The sequence below is a fragment of the Zootoca vivipara genome, chromosome 12, assembly GCF_965207765.1.
Source record: "Zootoca vivipara chromosome 12, rZooViv2.hap1.1, whole genome shotgun sequence".
Taxonomy (NCBI): domain Eukaryota; kingdom Metazoa; phylum Chordata; class Lepidosauria; order Squamata; family Lacertidae; genus Zootoca; species Zootoca vivipara.
In genome coordinates this window covers 31,009,722-31,032,137 of record NC_142595.1, presented here as the reverse complement: position 1 = coordinate 31,032,137, position 22,416 = coordinate 31,009,722, and the positions used below count along the sequence as shown (strand labels likewise).

Genomic DNA, 22,416 nt, shown 5'->3' with positions numbered 1-22,416 from the left:
TCCGTTTCAAACGAAGCCTTAAATTTTTGCTAAGTAAGACGAGAAAGGGTTAACGGGCGGAGCTCTCTGGGTCCTAGAGCCGCCTCGGTTGTTTTGGAAGTACTGTAGGGGCTTCCTTTTCCCGCTGCACAGCTGGGGAATGCAATAATTTTTCAGGGTGAGTTGGGGTGGCTGTAACGGGGACAAAATCGGTGTATGTGTTGATGGATAAAGAAAGCCAAACAGAACAGATACCGGTAAGCTACCGCTGGGTTTTTGTTTTTGTTTTTTACCAGTATGGAACAAACTGCGCTCCGATTTTGCGCATATCGACTTGGAAGTTCCTCTAAGCTCCTTAGCTCCCAATAAATGTGAATAGGATCGTGAATAGGATCGCAGCCTCAAAGCGATTTCTCAAAAAAATTAATAATAATAATAATAATAATAATAATAATAATAATAATATACACCCTCCTTGTTTGGGCTTGTTTTGTAAGTTTGCTGCCTAGCAAGTGAATGTCATACTTCCGTGCACCAATAGTTTTATACAGTGCAAGTCGAGTTCAGAAAGTCTGCAAATTTTACCGTTTGGGAGCTAACTTTTAAGTGGAATTGTTTTTCCACACGCCTTTTTTTAAGGAGCAGCGTCCGGTAGAATTGCCCACTTTTCAAGTGGACTCTATGCAGCTCTGCCTTTCATAGCGACTTCCTGTGCAGGCATTAGAAATACTGTAGATAAAGTTTCATCTCCTTGATGTGTTTTGGGGGCGGGCAGGCCGGGATCACCTGTTGGATTGTAAAGGCCACAAAAACTGCCAAGACCCATTACAGTAGTTTGTTTGCTGGTGCCAGGACTCTGGTCTGACTAGGGAACCTGGAAGTCTTAGAATATGTAATGATCAGAACTGTGGTTGTTCAGTGGGTGAAAGAAAGGTCCTCTTTGCATGTTCAAAGATAAAACATTTGGGGACAAATTGGGAGGCTGACCCACTTGTTTGCTCTTCCACTAGCATAATGTGCTGCTGTCGCCTGCCACCCCAGTTTTGTGCAGTGAATTGCAAGCAGAGACTCTGTAAAAGTAATAATAACAATACATTCTACCCCATTTCCCAAGTAGTTCAGGGCATCATCAACATTAGTTTCATTTAACACTTCCTTTTTGCAATGAACATCATTTGCCATTTACCTGGCTTTAATTGTCCATTCACCCAGCTTGGAGAGATCTGTGTTTGGAGCTTTTCACGTTTGCCTTGTATTTTCACCACCTTAAATAACTTGGCATTGTTAGCAAACCTGATGACCTCACTGCTCACCTCCAGCTCCTGTTCACTTCCTAAGAAGTTTTGCAAAACTGAAATAAAAAAAAATTCCTTTCCCAAACTTTGCACATACACACAATATTGCCAGCACTATTCGCCGTTCAATGCAAGTGGTGCCATTCCCTTACACAAGTTTCTTTTTTGACTTGCTGAGGCACAGGAATATGCATTACAGTACAAGCACAGTCCAGCTCTTACCAGTGTTTACTGCACCGTTTCTGTACTTCAAAATCACCTGCCAACAAAGCTGTAAATACACCCTGCCTGGCATTTGCCCATTAAGTGTTATTGTGGGTAATTATGCAGGCAGTGTCTGTTTCCTTATTACTAAACAGTTGTCAAGCATTACCATTTCCTAAATATTTATATGCATGCCGGTGAGTGTAGAGAGACTGGCACAGAACAAAGGGCCCAGAGCTACCGGTAGATGCAGAGTGTAATTTGATACAGGTGCACTCGCCAAAACAGCATACCTGAGGCTGATTAAAAAGTCCTAGCTGAGTTTGGCACTGCCTCCCAGTAGTTCTAGGGACGTAGTTCTTCCTTTTTTAAACTCCTCGATTGTTTCTTTGTTTTATTTATTTATCGTGTATATTGCACCATTCCTCCAGGATTACAGTATCCCATTTTTATCCTCAGAACAACCATGAGATAAAATAAAGCGTTGGTCATTGATTTATATGTTGCATTTTTAGCCCATATTTTGGGAGGCATGCATGGGACTTCCCTGCCGCTCCTCATCTTCACAACAACCCTGGAGGATCCCTATTGGCCCAAGGTCATGGAAAGACCTTCATGGCAGGGTGAAGCTTTGAACCGAGGTCTCCATGGCCCAAATGCAGCCATAGCCCAAATGCAGCAGTTCCTACAGCATAAAGGTAAAGGACTCCTGGCAGTTAAGTCCAGTCGCGAACGACTCTGGGGTTGCGGCGCTCATCTCACTTTACTGGCCGAGGGAGCTGCTGTTTGTCCGCAGACAGTTTTTCTGGGTCATGTGACCAGCATGATTAAGCCGCTTCTGGCGAAACCAGAGCAGCGCACAGAAACGCCGTTTACCTTCCCGCCGGAGTGGTACCTATTTATTTACTGCACTTTGACATGCTTTCAAACTGCTAGGTTGGCAGGAGCTGGGACCGAGCAACGGGAGCTCACCCTGTCACGGGGATTCGAACCGCCGACCTTCCGATCGGCAAGACCTAGGCTCAGTGGTTTAGACCACAGCACCACCCTGGCTTTCAATAGCTACTTGCTGAAGACCAGCCAAAAAGTATGGATTTGAAACTAGGCTTCCCTGCTCCCAAAGTTCCAACATCTGATCTACCACAAGTTTCTCTTGCTGTTTCTTCTTCTGCTGTTTGCATGCTTCCTATTTGGATTTATTTCTTCTTAACACTTTCCTGCTCTAAAGTATTAAATGTGTTCAACTTTATCTTTGTAAGAGTCCATCTTTAAGAGGTAGGGATGGAGGAAACATTTATTTCTGTGAGATTTGGAAGTGGATGGGGTTACACAGCATATGTGATGGGGAACAAACCAGAAAAGCAGATAGTTGGAACTGAGGAATAGGTGAATATGCGCAAGAGATTAGAAACAAAAGAATGCCCAGAGTAGAATGGGAGTATTGGCAAGGATGAGGAACATCTGCATGACAGCCAGAGAGTAAGCATAATAAAGAAGATTGCAAAGTTAGGACTTCTTTAATTTGGCAGTCATCTGTGTTAGTTTCCCACAAAGGGAGTAAATAATCCAGGCAGGACACAGTGTGCAAGCTATCCAGGTGCAGCAATCTGTGTGCAGAAAAGGTGGTGCAAATACTTTCTTTGAATTTTATCCTCGTACATTGGTGCGGCATTCCTTGTTAAAAAAAACAAAGCTGTATGTGTGTGTGCCCTGGGGGCTACGCTGCCTTCACAAAACTGGCTGCTTCCAATTGCTTCTCGCTGTGCTCTTTCACACACAACTGCTCCTACTGGCTCAGCAAGCTTCTTAAGCGGGTTTGTGTAGCTTGCGCCTTGCAGCTATTGCGACTCTTCAAACCTGCGCAGGCTCTTTAACTGCTTCAGTGGGTGGGGGCTGAGATGCCTTCCCACAAGCCCCTGGGGCTGAACATGAGATCGCCATAGACTTTTAAGGGTAGACTGACCCACAGGGTCCATTTCCTGGTTTAGATGCCCGGAGAAAATCTACAGACTCTTCGGATGTTTGCTGTGATTGGGCAGAAACATCCATCCCTCCCCATCAAACGATAGCAGCATAGATAGAAACTTCCTTTTCTGAACACGCACCTCTTTTTGTATTTAAATTGTTTGTTTAGCGTTTAAACATTGAATAGGACCGCATGCCTGCATTTAAGTTAAAGGAGCGCAAGGTTTCTGTTGGCAATCACAGGTGAAACTCGGAAAATTAGAATATCGTCGAAAAGTGCATTTATTTCAGGAATGCAACTTACCGGTATTATTATTATTTTTTATTTTTTATTTTACAAATGCTTTCTTTTGGAAATTCCACAGTAATAAAACTAATAGTTACAATAATACAAAAATAAACATCGCTATTACATTTCATTTATAATTGACCCGCCTAACGACAAATAATTACAATTACAACAAATAAAGGCTTGACATATCTTGCTTTGCATGTCATGCATCTATCTCATATATTGGTTTCACCTTTTAAGTTGCATTACTGGAATAAATGCACTTTTCGACGATATTCTAATTTTCTGAGTTTCATCTGTAAGTGCTGGATTTGGGCTGGGAATCTGAAGGGTGTGTGTTTGTTTCCTGGCTACAGATCAAAACCAACTTCAGCCCTTTGTTTGACTGGCAGTATTAATAGTGGGCTATGTTACTTCTTGGTAATAGCTTCCCGTCTTGCATGAAATAAGAACTAAGTTAGAAAGGCACAGTCTTGTGTCTTTGCTGTTATCTTTTGTTTCTGGGTCGGCATGCTGCTTAGCAATCATGACTATACTAAAATCTTGGATTTCTTCATCACTCTTCCTAATATCAAACTCAGGTAGTGTGTCCTAACAGGGTTGGAGCTAAAATGATGCCACCAAGAAGCAAAAGAGAAGTATTGATATACTTTAGGGAACCCCAAGGTATGGAGAACAATTACTATTTATTATTATTATTATTATTAGGACACCCCCCCAAGAGAAACAAACACACACAGCCCAATGAAGACTGGGTAGTAACCACAGAACGCAGAATGTCTGTTGGAAAAGAAAAACTGAGAGAGTGGAATGCCCTCCTTTATCCTTTCACCTCCAGCTTATAATATGGAGGGAATGCATGGCTGACTAGCTGGAGCTCTGAAATGAACTCCTGTTAGTGGTGATGATACACTGCAACATCTTAGTTGCAGGTGCTTCTGCTTGTTTTCTGTTTATGGCTCTCGCTTCTCCCCTGGGACAGTAAAAGAAAAAGGAACCAGGAAGTTTCAAATCTCTGTGATGGTAGTTACTACTACTACTACTACTACTACTTTTCTGAGCAGAGGTGACATGATTGCTAAACCATCTATGAGGGCATAGGAATCTAGCTCTTTTTAAAAAAGAGACTGAATAAATTATAAATTGAAGGATGAGACGGGGTTATTGCGGTGTTGCTGCAATCTGACATTTGAAATTGTGGCGAGGGGATGCAAAGGATTAGGCACAGTCTCTTTTGTGCTGGTTTTTGATCCAAATTCCACTCTCCTCCCTTAAAAAATAATTATTTTGGACTGTTGCAGGTGTTTTCATAGACGGTACTTGCCTCCTGAGAAGTAGAGTCAGATTTGTTAAAAAATAAAAATCAATTCTGCAACAAGCTGTATGTGTTTAGCTCCCTCTGGTGTTTAAATTTTAAAATGACAGGCTATTAAGTACAGTACAGTACTGTACAGTACTGTATTTGCTAAATGTTAAGAATGATATGGAAAATACCGTGATACATCAGAGATGCTTTCCAAAGTAAAGGTGCAGAAATATCTCATGGTCTCATTAGCAATGTATTAAAAATAATAATAATCTCTTGCAGGCACAGTTGTTCTTGGTCATGTAGCTCCATCATTGCTCAGCCATTTAGCATCACTTCTTGTATCTTAGGCCCCCAGACCCCTTCTTTGAAATGTCACAACAAAGTATCTTTGAGCATTCACAGAGTGCCTTTTCCTCGTAGCCAAAACTTGATCTCACAATTTTAGTGGTGTTGTTTAGGTAATTTTAGACCCTGGACTCCCAAACCCTGGACTGACTATGGGGAAGGCCTGCTTTTAGGGTGCTGCTGGATGATTTCAGCAAATTCTTATTTGATAATCTTGGTGACCTTTCTGGTCTTATGATTTTGGGGGGGGGGTACTTTAGGCAACTGTCACACTTTTGATATCATTGCACCACCAATCACAAGTTAGGTAGGCTAACATACTCAAATGAAGGCCAAGGAATACAAGAAGAACATCATCATCATCATTTCATTGTTTATACTCCACCCATCTGGTTGGGTTGGCCCAGCCATTCTGGGAGGCTTCCAACACATATTAAAAACAGAATAAAACATTAAACATGGACTGAGAATACGGACTGAGGAATCTGCACACACATAGTTTCGTGTGTAGGCTTTTCTAGATTTGAAAATCCTGATCATGAAGGACTCTGCAACCCATCAAGGAACCTATGCATGTGCTCCTTCAAACCATCACTGAACACAGGAGTCAGATGGGACCAGTGACATGATTGAAAGGAGTGTTCTTTCCCATTAAAGACTCTTTAAGTATTAGGTGGTGTTGATTTTTTTTTGTACATTGCTGTCAATGAATTTTTATAAACCACATAATTAGTTTGTAATTTGGAGCTGCCCAAATTCCCCCAGGAAGTGTCTTATTGAAGCTCAAGACTATTTGAGTGTGTGGTTTAGTATACTGTAGCCCATACTGACGGGCGATAGCTCTTCAGGGTGTTAAGAAGAGCTTCTCCCAGATTCTTTGTGTACTTCTTTGAATGAAATATATGTATCTTTTGGAGTGAGAGGGCGCTGAAATTAGCTTGCAAAATGTCATTTTAGAAACAACAAACCAGTGGATAAAACATCAATTTAATATAAGCAACAAAAACAAAGAATATGTTACATTTACCCCATCACTGCTATATTTATTAAGCTCAGATCATGTATCTTTCCACCACAAAAAAAGGAAAAAGGGAGGGAAGCTCTATTTTGCAAAAGGTATACAATGCAAATTTAGAGCTGACTCTTCCCCATCCTTTATTATTTATGAAGTGAACTGAATAACGCCAAGAGGACTTGGAATTTAATTAAGTTGGAAGTATAATTGCTCCTATATCTTCAGTTGAAAGGAAGGATGAAAGGAGTCTGTAAACTGCCAAGGAACTGATAAGGTTCTTTACTGAGTCATCTGCAGTTCAACAGATCGCTCTTCTTCCCAGGCTGAGAGGAAAAATGGTGACAACAGGTAATATTTACTGGGACAGAGTGATTTTTGCAGCTGTCATTAAAGTTGCAAAACAATGAAGCACTGGCCGGAGCAAATGAGAAATTTCTGGAACAACAGTGAGATATCAGCTCCACCCAAGGCAAGACAGATAACAGCAACAATTGGGGGAAAGAAAGACATAACATCTTACAAGGACAGGAAGGAACACCATGGACAGAATAATTTCCACACACAGAAAGATATAGGATATAGATTGAGTTCCTCATTTGTAGTTTTATAAATCATTTAATGTGTCAACACAAATAGAAGTTATTAATATTGCAGTTGTTGTATGAGGGATTATTATGACTGGAATGTAATTGGAATTAATATGATTTTGAATGCAGAAATTTAAAAAACCCACCAAACAATCAAATCTAGCACGTGGGGGGCACGTTATCTAAATTATATAATTCGGTATTTGAACGATTGGTATTATAAATTGGTATTGTTATAATGAGGCTATTATTGGGCTGTAATTGAAAACTAATAAAAATTATTAATTATAGAAAGTGGTTGTTTTACTGATTTGTAAATTATTTTGTATGATTTATGCTGTGATGTTCTATTACGTTATTGTTTGTAAGCCACTTTGTGACTCATGTGAGTGAAAAGCAGCATAGAGATATAATGAATGAATGCATGAATTACAACACCTAACATTTAATTTAAAATCTAAAAGGTATGTGGAAAACAAAGGTAACTCTGTTATCGCATCAAAAGAAACATCCAGATCTACAATTGGGCAATACTTTCATTAGGACCGGCCAAAAAGAAATGGCAACAGCTGCAGGGTTTCTTTTGTTGCCTCAGCTGTGGACCAGAGCAGTGGACAAGGAAGTCCAAGTAAAGTAGTTATGTGGCACTTAAGAGATCTGAATAAGAAGATGCAGGAGATACTGGGGTGTGGGTCCTTAATAAGTAAAGACAGAACACCATGGAAACTATGCATGGAGTAGTGGGGCACTCAATCAGACTTAGGTTATTCTCTCACTACCAACAGAGAGTCACAGAGGAGTTGATCAAGGCTACATTCAGCATGGGACAGTGTTTCCATTCAGCTATAATGATTGTTAGCAGTGAACAGTCCAGCAAGCACGGGAATGGTTATCAGTTCAATTAAGCTTTATTTACAAGCATATTTACAGAGCTGCTCTCACACACATCCACCACACATCAAAGATGTTCGAATCTGAGTCTTTCTGGTTATGTTCCCAACAAGATCCATGCCAAAACCTCTGAAGCTTGCCTCTGTGTTTATGCTCTTCCTATAGGTGTGCCCAACACTGGGACTTCGGACTGAGAGTGTTAATTGGCTCTCCATCACTGTCACAAGAGAGTGGTTCCGGAGTCACACGACCCCTTGGTGGACTGTCTTCGTCTGAGCTCCCTTCCAGCTCTCCCCCTGCCATTGATAACACAGTGTCAGGCCTAGAAACGGGGTGTCATTCTGAAAAGACAAGCCTCCTGTCTCTTCTGCCAGCTGACTCCCATCTCCTACCCCAGGGGTCAGCAAACTTTTTCAGCAGGGGGCCGGTCCACTGTCCCTCAAACCTCGTGGGGGGCTGAACTATATTTTGAAAAATAATAATAATGAATGAATTCCTATGCCCCACAAATAACCCAGAGATGCATTTTAAATAAAAGGACACATTCTACTCATATAAAAACACCAGGCAGGTCCCACAAATAACCCAGAGATGCATTTTAAATAAAAGGACACATTCTACTCATGTAAAAACATGCTGATTCCTGGACCGTCCTCGGGCTGGATTTAGAAGGCGATTGGGCCGCATCCGGCCCCCGGGCCTTAGTTTGGGGTCCCCTGTCCTACCCCGTCTCCTGCCTCGTTTGCTGGGTCCTGGAGAGCCAGGTTTCTGACATCAGCCCCTAACCCACAAATCAGTTACAGGGAAGTACTTGGAACCCCTCACCCCAGATAATGTCCTTTGTTTACTGTTTGGCTCAGACTGGCAGAAAATGCTTCGTAGCACAGGGATAATCTTGATGGTTCATTTTTTAATACAAAAATGACAAAGGCAAGCTACAAAACTGAGGGAAATCTAGGCAGTGGCAGATGGTGATTGAGGGAAGAACAAAACATTCAGGCCCAGCGATCTTTAAAACTGTGTTGGTGCCATCACTGTGGCTTAATCTAAGGCCCCTAACTAACTGAATCCATGCCAATGTGCACCTTAACCCTCCAATCTAATACAGTGGTGCCTTGACTTACGAATTTAATCCGTTCCGAAGGCAACTTCGTAGGTCGAAAAATTCGTAAGTCGAAAAGCGCCATTGGAAACGTGATTTCCCATAGGAATGCATTGGAAATAGAAAAATTTGTAAGTCGAAGCAACCCCATCTAAAAATTCATAAGCTGAAAAAACCCTATCTAAAACCGCAGCGGTTTCCGTTCGGATGTCGAGAAATTCGTAAGCGTGCGGCCATTTGCCCTATTCGTAAGTCGAAAAATTCGGTTGTCGAGTCGTTCGTAAGTCGAGGTACCACTGTACCTACTTCTTTCATGTGTTTTGTCACAAACAAAGATAGATGGAATATGTGGTTATATTTTAATTGGATCAAATGGCTGTTTAAAAACACAAACATTTTATAAGACATACCTTTTTCCTCCTGCGATTTTCTGTTTTCTTGTAATTGTTCTAAAAACAGAAATGCAAACAGTTTTCATTCTAAGCAATATGGCCTGCAATCCCCTAATAGAGAGAATGATCCAGGTCCCTTAGGGTTAGTGGCATGTCTACAGAAGGGATTTGTGCCAGCTCATAATGCTGATATTTACTGGCTGGAGTAACACAGGGGGAAGTATGGACTGGGGAAGACATTCACGTAACATTTCTCAATCAGAACACCAGTTTCCTAACATAACTATGGTACATTCATAAACAATAGAACACCAACAAGTATAAAACCAAACTGAACAATTCTTCATAAGATCAACTATCACAAGATCAACAATAATAAGATACAAAACAAAGATACAAACCCCCCCCCAAAAAACATCAATAGCAAAACGTCCCTCCCCAGCAACAAAAACCCTCTAAACAACACCCCAGTTCAATAGCCCAGAGTGTGAGAATGTCGTAACTAGATTTTATAAAAGGAGAAGATGGAGTTATATCCATGTTCAAATCTCACCCCCAGATGTGCTTTTAGCATTACACATATAATTATAAATAAGAAGAGTGCACAGTCCCTTCTGTGTTCTCACTGAAGGATGATTACAAAGGAAGAATTGAGCTGCTCTTTACAGGACCATCAGAATATGCTGCATGACACAAAGTGTGCAGAACTTTCTGATTCCCTCCCACCACTCAAGCTCATTGACTAGTAATCTGCTAATTATATCTAAAAGTATGTTTATTGACAATTTATTTTATTCAACAGGCAAGTGGTTCTCTCTCTTTCACTCTCTCTGGTGTTCTGTTTTGTGGTATTAAGTGGAATCTCCTATTGTGCCTCTACAATGACTTAATAAAGGATAAAAAGAAAGTCTACCTTGTTTTCATGTGTTTCAAAGTACTACAACTATGCAGAACACAACGTGTTTTGTCACAAAGGAGAAATGAAATACAGGGTTATATTTTAATCGGATCAAACGGTTGTTTGAAAGCAGAAACATTTTATAAGGCATCGCTTTTTCTTCCTGCAAATAGTCCTAAAAATAGTCCTAGAAATAGTCCTAAAAAACAGAAATGCATATGGTTTTCATTCTAAACGATATGGCCCACCCATCTCAACAGAGGGAACGATCCAGGTCTCTCTGAGTGAGTGGCCTGCCTACAGGAGGAATTTGACTGACTGAGGAACTTTCCACAAATACCATTTAGAGTGGCATAGTTGCTGTGTGTACACAAGCACCAACCTGATTTGTGTGTGGAGGGGGTTGATGGTGTTATTCTGGAGACCATTGCTTCACACCACTTCCCTCTGATCAGTAGAGCTGATCCAGGCTACATTCAGCAGGGGGCGTTGTTTCTATTCAGTCCCTAACCCACACATCAGTTACAAGGAGATGCTTGGACCACCTACCCACACCCCAGATAATGTCCTGGGTTTAATGTCGGGCTCAGGCTGGTAGAAAATGCCTCTTGGTTTAGCAAAGGGGTAATCTTGATGGTTCATATTTCTCCTTTTAAATTTAAAAAATGAATTTATGGCTGTGTTTTCAGTTGATCAAATGGTTGTTTACAAGCAGACGGATTTTACAAGACATACCTTCTTCTTCCTTTATTTCCCTTTCTTCTTCTTTAACACTCTGCTCTTCATTCTGTGAGAAAGTTCCCCTTTCTCTGGCGCCTTGAGATGTGGAGCGGGGGGCTGGGGGAATCATAAGGAAGTTCAATTTAGCTTGGCATCTAAGGGCACCACCAGAATAGAGTACCCTAAAGGATTTTTGTATTTGCACCCAACTACGGATTATAGAGCTGTAGGACTCTATGGTAAAAGTCCCAAGGCAAGGATGTAGGAGTGGGTAAATGCTGTGGATTGGGGTAGTCTACTTGTGGCTGTTCAGATATTGCTGGACTCCAGCCTCAGCCAGCATCAGCAGGGATGATGGGAATTGTAATCCAGCTACAGTACAGTACTGTTAAAATCACAGATAAGTCATCTGTGCTATAAGCCATTTGAGGGGGATTGTACCCTCTGTTGAATTCTTTTTGTACATCTGCAGACCTTGTGCAGAGGCAGATCTAGGGGAGCATGGCTGGTTCGGCCACACTGGGCACAGAGCTTCTGGAACACTGCAGCAGGTGACACAACTATGAAGTCCTACAGAAGGCCAGATTTGGGCGTCACACGGGACACCACTGAAATGTGAAAAGCCAGGGTCCACCATTGTCTTGTAATTACTCTGAGCATGTAGATAAATCTCTCTTGAGTCTCGAGATTATAGTTTTGGCTATAATCTTATCTGCACTCATAGGAGCCAAGTCCCTGGGGGCTGAGGGGTCTTTGCCCCCCAATAAAATATTTGAGGGGGGCTGCCCCCCAAATTGATGGGCATTGCTGTGCAAATGGTGTGTGCGCACTGCATCTTGTGATTGATTATGTGGAGAGGGGCTTACCTGGGGCCCCCAATATTTTATGCAAGATGGCCGCACTGCCTGTACTCCACTCCTCACATGAATTCGCTATTAGAGAGAGTGATTTATACGGTACCTTTGTGTTTGAATCTCCAAACAGTGACTGCAAGAGCGAGAAGAGCGAGAAGAAGAAAGACAAATGTCACTCAAAAGGCAGTGGAGGAACAAGAATTCTCTGAGGTACTGTTGCCTGAAAGAAAGAAATGACAGAGAATGAGGGTTGTCTTTTTATATGCTGTGATAGTCAGACAATCAGGCAGTATGATCAATCAACTGAAAACCTTTCGATCGATTAAAAATATGTTCCTAATTGACCAGGCAGCAGATATTTAAAGAATGTTAACCATTTTAAATGGAACCACTTGAGTTCTGAGATTTTTGGAGTCATTGCCATCTATCCAGGGAATCAGTATCAGTTGTGGCAACAAGAACTCATGGAGGACAATGGAGAAGACTCTGGCAACACATTATTCCAGAAGTTCAGCCTGGTCCTTTCTTTTGCTGATCGGATTATGATGTCGCAAAGAGAGTAGTGGGAAATATAATTGTAAGGGGGCCTGTTTTCCTTTGTTACCCCCCTCCCCTGCCCACATCAATCAACCAAAAAAGATGAAATACATTGTGCCACTTTATAAGCATAGATGCAAAAATAGGATGCAATTCACCCTAGTGAATAGATGACCCAGGTTCCTGCTCAGTTTGCTGAGCGGTCACTAACTCTTAATGATCAAATTCAAGGCCACTGCTTTCCCCCCCTTATGGCTCTTCATCTTTAAACCAGTCTTGGACTGGGAAGCTTTTCAAAGAGAGGGTGCCTTCAAATAGGACTGTCCTTTGGAAAGAAGAGGTCATCTCTGGTGATTATTGTAGCTTTAAATTTTACACCACAAATGCAAAAGTTAGGCCTGAGCTATTTCCTCCGTGCCCGTCCTACTTTGTGATTCATACCTTTTGAAGATTCAACAACCAGAACAGTTTGGGTCTGAGCACCCCAGTCCTTGGTCTTGACAATGCAGCTGTAGCTCCCTCCATCAGCCTTTTTGGCCATTTTCAGCATCAAGGAAACATTTCCAGTGTCCAGTCCCTCTTTGGCAAACACTGCTCTGGGCTCGTAGCCTTGCCCAAATGTTTCCTGGCCAGTGAAAGCTGTGAACTGGTAGATGTTCTCCGTGTTGTCATCTACAGTTTTTTTCCACTGAACTTCCACGTTTTGTGGCAGTGTCCCAGAAGAGCTCTGGCATGGCAAGATGACATTTTGCCCCACATATCCAATGACAAATAGGGCAGAGTTTAGTTCAAAATGGTCTGGGGGGGAAAATCACAAATAATAAAGGCAACAACAGCACCACCATGTCTAAGTTTGAAACGTTTCCTCAAATGGTACATCTAAGGGTTTGGATTTCCTACAGAAGGAGCAAATATTTTCCCTCCACATGACTTTGTGTACATGGAGGTGAGTGGTGAGATTGGGGAATATTCTGATTGAGAGGAACAGGCAGCCTTTACAAGGATCTCACTGGATCTATGGGCCAGACTTGTCTACAGACGTTTGACGCACTTGCACGGAATACCATTTTTAAGGTTCATTTTGAGATCATTTGCTGATGGCTACACTATCTGATTATCACTATCGGGGAAGTTTTGAATTAAACGGCCTCGGCCCAGTATACCTGAAGGAGCGTTTCCATCCCCATCATTAGCCTGGATGCCGAGGTCCAGCTCCGAGGGCCTTCTGGCAGTTCCCTCAAAGTGAGGTTACAGGGAACCAGTCAGAGGACCTTCTTGGTAGTGGTGCCCACCCTGTGGAAAGCCCTCCCATCAGATGTCAAGGAAATAAACAACTATTTGACTTTTAGAGGACATCTGAAGGCAGCCCTGTTTAGGGAAGTTTTTAATGTTTGATGTTTTATCATGTTTTAAATATTCTGTTGGGTGCCGCCCAGATGGGCAGGGAAATATTATTATTATTATTATTATTATTATTATTATTATTATTATTATTAGAGTTCCTGTATTTACAGTAGATTCTCTTCAGCTGGCTTTTGGCCTGTTTGCACTCTTTGTCAAACCAGCTGGAAGACCCCAATGATCTTTGTGAGCCACTACTCAGTTCTCAAGTGGTTTTGCAATCTGTCAGTCAAGGTTATAAATAAGTTCATAGCCTCAACAGCAGAGGTAGCTGAGATGATAGAAGCAGGAGAAGCCTTTAAATCAACTATGAAGGAGGTGAGTGTGTGTAGCTCAATAGTAGAGAATGCAGGTCTGAGATTCAATCCCCAGCATTGGCAGGTAGAGCTGGGAGAGAACCCTGCCTGAAATTCTGGAGAGCTGCTGCCAGTCAGTGCAGACAGTATTGAGCTAGATGGATCAGTGGTCTGAATTCAGTATAAGGGTTAGGCTGCTTTCAAACAAAACTACAGTTTGCTCACTGAACTCTTCTCACACCAAAGCCTCATCCGTTACTGAGACACCCTCCTGCTGAACAGTGACTACCCCACCTTCCCTTTGAACATTTCATTGCTTACTCCTACTTGAAATGAGAGTAAGATGTAGGGAGGCAGAAAGAATTAATTAGCTTTTCCGCAGGGCCACTGCAGCTCCTAGTTTCCCCATGAGAATCAGTCGATTTATAATGCAAACACAATCAAGATGGAGGCAGACACCTTTCCAAATTCTGCTACTGCTTCTCCACTGTCAAGTAGGAAAGGAGAAATTGCAAAGATCCGCCAATGAGAACGCACACAATGATTTCTGTGTCACAACATGCCTAAAAGTCCTTCTTGGCTAAGACCATGGCAACAAAACATTTTGCTGCTGCTCTACACTTCTTACCTGATGAAGGGATCAGTGCCAGGACTACAATATAGAAAGAACCAAGAATGAGATGGACAATTTCTTGAGATTTATTGATCCCCATCCTTCTTTAGACCGCTCCGATCTGAAATATGAGCACCAGCACCAGCAAACATAATTAGGAGCAAAAGCTTTGTGTTTTGAAGCCCCTCTCTGTTACATCCTCATCTATCCCAACAAATCATAGCAATCCAGGTGTCAAAGTCAAGGAGAATAATATGCTTTAATTCTGTGAAGTTTTTTTTTTTGCTTGTTAAAAAACTCCCTTTTGTCAATAGCTACTTCCATGTGGAAATTTAATGTAGCTGGGATTTAGAAGTCCTTCTTGCTAATATTCACAACAAGAGCAAGTTTGCAAATGACACCAAATTGGGAGGGGTGTCTAATACCCCAGAGGACAGGATCACACTTCAAAATGACCTTAACAGATTAGACAACTGGGCCAAAGCAAACAAGATGAATTTTAACAAGGAGAAATGTTAAGTACTACACTTGAACAAAAAAAATAAAAATGAAAGGCACAAATACAGGATGGGAGACACCTGGCTTGAGAGCAGTACATGTGAAAAGGATCTAGGAGTCTTTGTAGACCACAAACTTGACATGAGTCAGCAGTGTGATGCAGCAGCTAAAATAGCCAATGCAATTCTGGGCTGCATCAATAGGAGTATAGCATCTAGAAGATCAAGGGAAGTAATATTACCACTGTATTCTGCTCTGGTCAGACCTCACCTGGAGTACTGTATCCAGTTCTGGGCACCACAGTTCAAGAAGGATACTGACAAGCTGGAACGTGTCCAGAAGAGGGCAATGGTCAAAGGCCTGGAAACGATGCCTTATGAGGAACGGCTTAGGGAGCTGGGTATATTTAGCCTGGAGAAGAGAAGGTTAAGGGGTGATATGATAGCCATGTTCAAATGTATAAAAGGATGTAATATAGAAGAGGGTGAAAGGTTGTTTTCTTTTGCTCCAGAGAAGCGGACACGGAGCAATGGATTCAAGCTACAAGAAAGAAGATTCCACCTAAACATTAGGAAGAACTTCCTGACAGTAAGAGATGTTCGACAGTGGAACATGCTGCCAAGGAGTGTGGTGGAGTCTCCTTCTTTGGAGGTCTTTAAGCAGAGGCTTGACAGCCATAAGTCAAGAATGCTTTGATGGTGTTTCCTGCTTGGCAGGGGGTTGGACTGGATGGCCCTTGTGGTCTCTTCCAACTCTATGATTCTAAGACACATCTCTTTACCTTGGCCTTCGACACTTCAGATATTTACTTTTGAGGCTGATCTTATTTTTCTGGTTGTAAAATGTTTTAGCTGACTTTTCATAATGCATTTTTACATTGTTGAAATCCGACCTCAGACCATAGGGTAAAGTACAAGTGGGGGGGGGGGGCGGGGCGGGGCGAGTGAAGAGAAATGTAAAATAATGATTACGACAAAAGTATCAAAATCAGCTACAATAATATCTGCTGGCATTCCGCAGCTAGGGAGGTTTTGGATGGTGAGGGGTTTTGAAGAAGAAATCCTGTCATGCGCTTTCTGAGGTACTGCAGTGACAATAAGGGACATTACCACATGAAAAATGGGGACCTAAACAAAATTTTGCATATCATTCCTGCTTCCCAACAGGGCTGCTGCTGCTGCTGCTTGGGAGTCCAGTCAGTCTGGAGCAAGAGCCATGTACAGTAAAGCTTTTTTTAAAATGCAGTTTGTAGAGAGAGGGAAGCTTTCAGGAGTTGAAGCGAACTGGATACATTATTATTTTCCATCTTCCTGAAACCACACAGTAAATAAACCTGTGTGGTTTAGGTTTGTAGTTGGTTGCTTGCCTCATTCTGATTGTTTTATTGCTATAGAGCAGGGGTGGCCAACTCCCAAGAGACTGCAATCGACTCACAGAATTAAAAACTGGCAGTGACCTACCCCCCTTTGGGGGGTTCAGGTCAAAGTTGTTGAGTTTTTTCAGGGAGGAGGTAAAATGTTGAGCTTTTTTTTAGGGGAGCCACAGTTGTTCAGCTTCTTTGGGGGAGCCAATGATCTGCCAGTGATCTACTGGAGACGTCCAGTGAGCTACCTGTTGGACATGCCTGCTATAGAGTATTGGGTAGGGATGGGAGAGAAATTTGGTTTGGTTCACATTTCAATGAGAATCTACTTAATCTGCGCTTGCTAAAAAGACACACGAAAGTGAAACACAGCGATCCTTCAAAATTCACACTGACTCTTGCGATGCAGTTCTCCAAGCAAAATCTGTGTACAAAAATGCACACATTAGGGGAAGGTGAGCACTAAAATGTCTGGGTCTTGTTGGCTGTTAGAAAACATACTGTAATATCATCGTTTAGTCATCTTAGTAGTGTCTGACTCTCCATGACCCCATGAACCAGAGCATGCCTTGGAAATTTCTTCTCAAAGCTTCTCTTTTTAAATGTCCATGGATTTTTCATGGCAAAAATACTGGAGTGGTTTGCCAGTTCCTTCTCCAGGTGGGTCACATTTAGTCTAAACTCTCCACTATGACCTGTTCGTCTTGGGTGGCGCTGCACGGCATAGCTCAGCGTTTCTCAACCACTGTTCCACGGCACACTAGTGTGCCGCGAGACGCTGGCTGGTGTGCCGCGACGTGCGGCGACGAGAAGGGCGATTTGCATTGTCACGTGCCTGGCGGCTGCCAATAACCAACGCTGACCCACCGGAAAGCAATATTTCTCCTCCTCTTTCCCAAAGCTCAGTGCAAACGAGCCTGGCGGCTGCCAATGCACAACTCTGACCCGCCGGAAAGCAATATTTGGCAAGTGTTTCTTACAGTCATAATTATAATATAGGGCGGCACAGAGTTAACTTTTTTAACTTTTTTAATGGTGGTGTGCCTCGTGATTTTTTTCACGGAACAAGTGTGCCGTGGCCCAAAAAAGGTTGAGAAACACTGGCATAGCTCATAGCTTCCTGGAGTTATTCAAGCCCCTTAGCCACGACAAGGCAGTGATCCATGAAGGGAAAGTGAGCACTAAAATGTCCGGGTCTTGTTGGCTGTTAGAAAACATACTGTAATATACTGTATATTCCGGCGTATAAGACAACTGGGCGTATAAGACAACTGGGCGTATAAGACGACCCCCAACTTTTCCAGTTAAAATATAGAGTTTGGGATATACTCACCGTATAAGAAATACGACCCGGCATATAAGATGACCCCTGACTTTTGAGAAGATTTTCCTGGGTTAAAAAGTAGTAAAGTAGTAGTAGTAAACCTCTGCAATGTACACATACCTCACACCAGCACTGAGAATTGCACATTCATCCATTGGGGGAAAAACCTACTTCCTGGATGCTTTCTCAGACATAACTTCTATGTATTTTTCTGGGGGAAAAGAGAAACAAGAGAGAAATGCATTAAAATGCAGGATTTTATGCAGGCAGGATAGATATGGATAGTGGCTAACGTTGTGTGTAGACTGCCTCCCCAACCAGCAGGGGGTAGTGTACTAAATGGAGAGGAAGTGGGGGTGTGAATACAGCCCTCCCCTTTGGTATCTGTTTCAGTTCCTCCCACTAAAGAGTTGTAGGTAACGCAAGTTCTTCAAATCTGTTCCACATATCCCCTCTTCCATTTCTTCTCTCTCTTCTACAGGCAAATGATATACTCTATAAAACTGCTTAAGCAATTCAGAAAAAGGTAATTTGAGACCAGGACATAATCTAACCTCAGTTTTAATCCGATTTGATTTCAGGTTAGAATATCCAAGCATACACTTAATGTTCCTGCTGACAACAATGGGGGTTATGTTAGGTCATTAATTTTGACTCTATTGTGTCCTTACATTTTGTGAACGGTGAAAAAGCTCAAGCGGACGATCATGTGAAGAAATCCCACTTTCTGACTATGATAGTGCACTTTGAATTATCCATAAAAGCAGCTATGCTGTCCCACCTTTTGACAATAGAATATTAATTTTTAAAAAGAAAAATACAAAGAAGAAGGTACCTTTTCCTGGATTTAGAAGAAATTGTGATCATGATCATGATAAAAACGCTCTGCCCTTGACTACCAGAAACCAAACTGCGGTTGGTATTTGTTTTGCTTTTCTTCTTGAAAGGGTGAGAGCAGGTTCAGTGCTGCTTAACCTTGACCAGAAAAAACAACAACAGATAAAGTTACAGATTAATTTAGGGGAAGGGCTGAAGCTCAGTGGCAGAGAATTTCTCTTCCAGGCAGTTAGCACATGCTGATTTTATGCAAATATGTGCCCTCTTTTGCGTCTTTTCTGGTGATGTGTAAGTAGCTACCCTACCAAGAAACATTTCCTCGGCTTCAGTTGAGCAACCACCTCCCAGCAATAATACATAATGTTTGCATTAGCAGAATACTTGCCAATATGATAAATGGTGTATTGTAGAGGTAGGGTTTGCCTACTGCTAAGACCACTGAAAACTGTGGTTCACTATGAAATTCCTGCTAGTAAAGACACAGGTGGGGGTACCTCCTGACAATGCTGTTTGCAAGTGCAATGTTTTAAGTGGAGAAAGAAAATGACAACTGCTGCAGAGAGCCTCTGCAAAAGAAGCAAACGAACAAAAAACATGCAGTCCAGGCAGGGCAGATCCCTAATTTGGAGGGTTCAAGACCTTCCTTATTCATGGGAGCATGTTTGCAGGCATCGCTGGTGGTAGAAAAGATTGGAAGGAAGCCTTGCTCCGAGCACCTTCTGTATGTAAACATGCCCTGTGTCCTGTGGCCCCCCTGCCCTGATGTTCACCTCAGCATGCATGCCAATAATAAGAGCACCACCAATGACACCAGAAAAGTGTAGACTGGCCAAGAGTGCCTTTAACCCAATACGACCACATCTAATTACCCCATCACTCCATCCAGTTTACGTCTTCCATAAATACAACTCAAAAAACAGCTCTCTGCAGATCCTCTAGAAATAAGCCACAGCCTGCCTAGGACAGGTTGGATGCCATCATCCTGAAAAATGCTGGGGGAAATCAACGTGGATCCTCCCCTGAGGAATGTTCCCCAAACAAAGTCCTTAAAGAGGCAATTCATCTTCCTGTGGGCCCTATTGACCTTGATTGGTAGGTGTGCCTCTCACCACACACAAGGCTCCAAGGACTCAGAGCAAATCAAGGAAAGAAGGTAGGGATCCAGCAAAGATCCTTCGTAACTTGCTAGGATGTTTATTCCTGTCCATTGGATGAAATAATTCTCACCCAAATGAATGTGTAAGATGTGGGGGAAGAACCCAGGCTCCTCAAGGTGAGAAAATGTGGGCAGCAGCTCTCCTCAAAGCATGCTTCTCCTAGTTACACACTGGAAAGTAATACGGGTGGGAAGAAGTAACTGCATACCAACAGCCGATAATGCAGTCCTCCATTGCACACAGAACAAGAGGGATTGCTCTCATAGTGTAACTCTGGCAGCCTCTGGCAACTGGCCCAAATCTGTCTAAAGAAAGGAGAGAGTTACCAGAGTGCACCTAACATTTAACTTGTAAACACTGGAACGCCTTCTCTTGATGTCCTTGATACGATCTGTAGGGATGCCCATCAAGCCACAGCCATGGTTCCAATAGGGAATGAATGCATTCCAAATAGTCACATCGTCTGGTGATGTAGGGCCTGGGGCAACACTGCCTCAAACTGAAGCTGCATCAGTGCTGAGGAATCCTGATTAACCAACAGATAAACGTGGCCTATTGGCCAAATAAGCCATGAGGGCCATGATGGGCCATATGTACAAATGGGCAACTATCAAGCGTGAGCTTGGAGCCAAAGCCTTGCTGGTCCATCATGAAGCACTTCAAGACTATGTGCCTCCATGCACCTGTAACAGGAACGTCCCTAAACAGCAAGACCTGCAGGAGGAGTCTGACTGGGATGGAAGGAGCAGCTTTCCCAGCCAGATTTTAATCGGAAGCATACCTGTCTGTCAGGTAGTTTCTCATTTCAGGCTGCCTGTCACTGTGCTTTTTACTATGTTTTTATCATTGATGTTCTGTAATGTATTTTTAATGTTTTAATGTTGTACACCACCTCGGGATCTTTAGATAAAGGGCAGTATATTAATCGAATAAATAATTAATAGTAATTATAAAGGTAAAGGGACCCCTGACCATTAGGTCCAGTCGTGACTGACTCTGGGGTTGCACGCTCATCTCGCATTATTGGCCGAGGGAGCCGGCGTACAGCTTCCAGGTCATGTGGCCAGCATGACTAAGCCACTTCTGGCGAACCAGAGCAGCACATGGAAATGCCGTTTACCTTCCCGCTGTAGCGGTTCCTATTTATCTACTTGCATTTTGACGTGCTTTCGAACTGCTAGGTTGGCAGGAGCTGGGACCGAGCAACAGGAGCTCACAGGGATTCGAGCCCTAGGCTCAGTGGTTTAACCCACAGCGCCACCTGGGTCCCTAATAGTAATAATAACAATACCTAAATCTCACTAGTTACATTGATTAAGAGAAAGTATGAAAGCTGTGTTGGCAAAATCCTCAGAAGGGGAACAGTAAAAAATAATAATACTTCAGAATGTGCCTGGCGTGCTATGGTCCATGAGGTCACGAAGAGTCAGACACGACTAAACGACTAAACAACAACAACAACTTCAGAATGTATTTTAGGCTGATTGTAGAACTGACCACATTGCGACAGCATAACATTTATTTTGGGACATTTGCTCATTTTTTCTCTTCCTTTGAGGTTTTTGTTAACGTACTGTTTAACCTGTTACCTTAATGATTTTTTAAATAGCTTGCGCAAACACATACCGGTACTATCCAGACTCATCTCTGCCTGTAATTTGGTCACTATGTCTGCAGAGAAGGGTATCTGCTCTTACTCTCTGGTGCAGCTTGTGGGCTTCCAACATGTATATTGTGGTTGGACACAGTGAGAACAGAAAGCTAGGCTAGAAAGGCCTTTGGTTTGATCCAGCAATGCTCTTCTTATGCATCTGAACATGACCTAAAGGCTATATAACAGTTCTTGAAAGAGGAACTCTTAACAGCTACATAAATTGAACGGGATTATGATGAAATTGAAAGAAAACTCCATGTGGCATTGGATGGAAGAGTCTCAACTTCTTCAGTGGTGCTTTCTCAGGTGGACTTGGCAGAATTTCCAAAGATTCTTTTAAAAACATAGTTTTACAAGATAAATCCAAGCTGTGTTTTAATGCCTAATATTTTCTCCCTCACCTCAGCATACACACAGACTTGTAATAGGTGGTCCAAGCAGGTTGGAAGTCTGGGTGTTCTAAATAAGGCCACAACTGCCTTCTCTTCCAGGGAGAAAAATATGGTTCTGCCATCGTTATGCCCCCTTTCCATTATATGCTTGAGAAAACAACGTTTTCACCAGGGCCGTCTTATGCATGCCTGGCGCCCTGGCGCAACGGATACCTCTGGCGCCGCCCCGTTTCCTGGTGCGGTGGTCAGCCGGTCGGGTGCAGTGCGGCTGCCGCCTGGAGGGCCAGCACTCTGCGCCATCCAGCCTGGCTGTCCCCTCTTGCAACTCCCCTGCACGCGGCGGAGGCGGCCCCAGGCCTGCGCGCCTCTGGAGAGCGGCCTGAACAGCTGAGAGGCGCGCCTAGGGCTGCATCCGGTGCGCCTGGAGCGGCCTCCGCAGTGCCTCTCAGCGGGCGCAGTGGCGCCCCTGGTGGCCTGGCGCCCTGGTGCCCCGCGC

The 22,416-nt window shown here is 42.9% G+C and overlaps 1 protein-coding gene and 1 long non-coding RNA gene across 6 annotated transcripts; one reads left to right on the top strand and one right to left on the bottom strand.

Moving 5' to 3' along the window:
* The first annotated feature begins 75 nt into the window (after positions 1-75).
* On the top strand, positions 76-12,192 carry LOC148683929 (uncharacterized). The gene is made up of 3 exons (XR_015946738.1): positions 76-236; positions 1,994-2,176; positions 11,979-12,192. It is a non-coding gene; the product is annotated as an uncharacterized LOC148683929 (long non-coding RNA).
* Positions 6,361-18,858, bottom strand: LOC148683928 (selection and upkeep of intraepithelial T-cells protein 1-like). Of its 5 annotated transcripts, none has more exons than XM_088656454.1 (8): positions 18,716-18,858; positions 18,001-18,091; positions 14,711-14,816; positions 12,827-13,183; positions 11,955-12,068; positions 11,010-11,111; positions 9,395-9,433; positions 6,361-8,343 (listed from the first exon to the last, which is right to left on the bottom strand). In XM_088656454.1, the coding sequence occupies exons 3-5, from the start codon at positions 14,793-14,795 to the stop codon at positions 12,025-12,027; spliced, it is 486 nt and encodes a 161-aa protein (XP_088512580.1). In that variant the 5' UTR covers positions 14,796-14,816; positions 18,001-18,091; positions 18,716-18,858; the 3' UTR covers positions 6,361-8,343; positions 9,395-9,433; positions 11,010-11,111; positions 11,955-12,024. The 5 variants fall into 5 exon arrangements, with proteins under 5 accessions (XP_088512580.1, XP_088512581.1, XP_088512582.1 ...); XM_088656455.1 differs by having other exon boundaries at positions 6,361-8,178; XM_088656456.1 differs by having other exon boundaries at positions 6,361-6,727.
* Between the last annotated feature and the right edge of the window lie 3,558 nt (positions 18,859-22,416).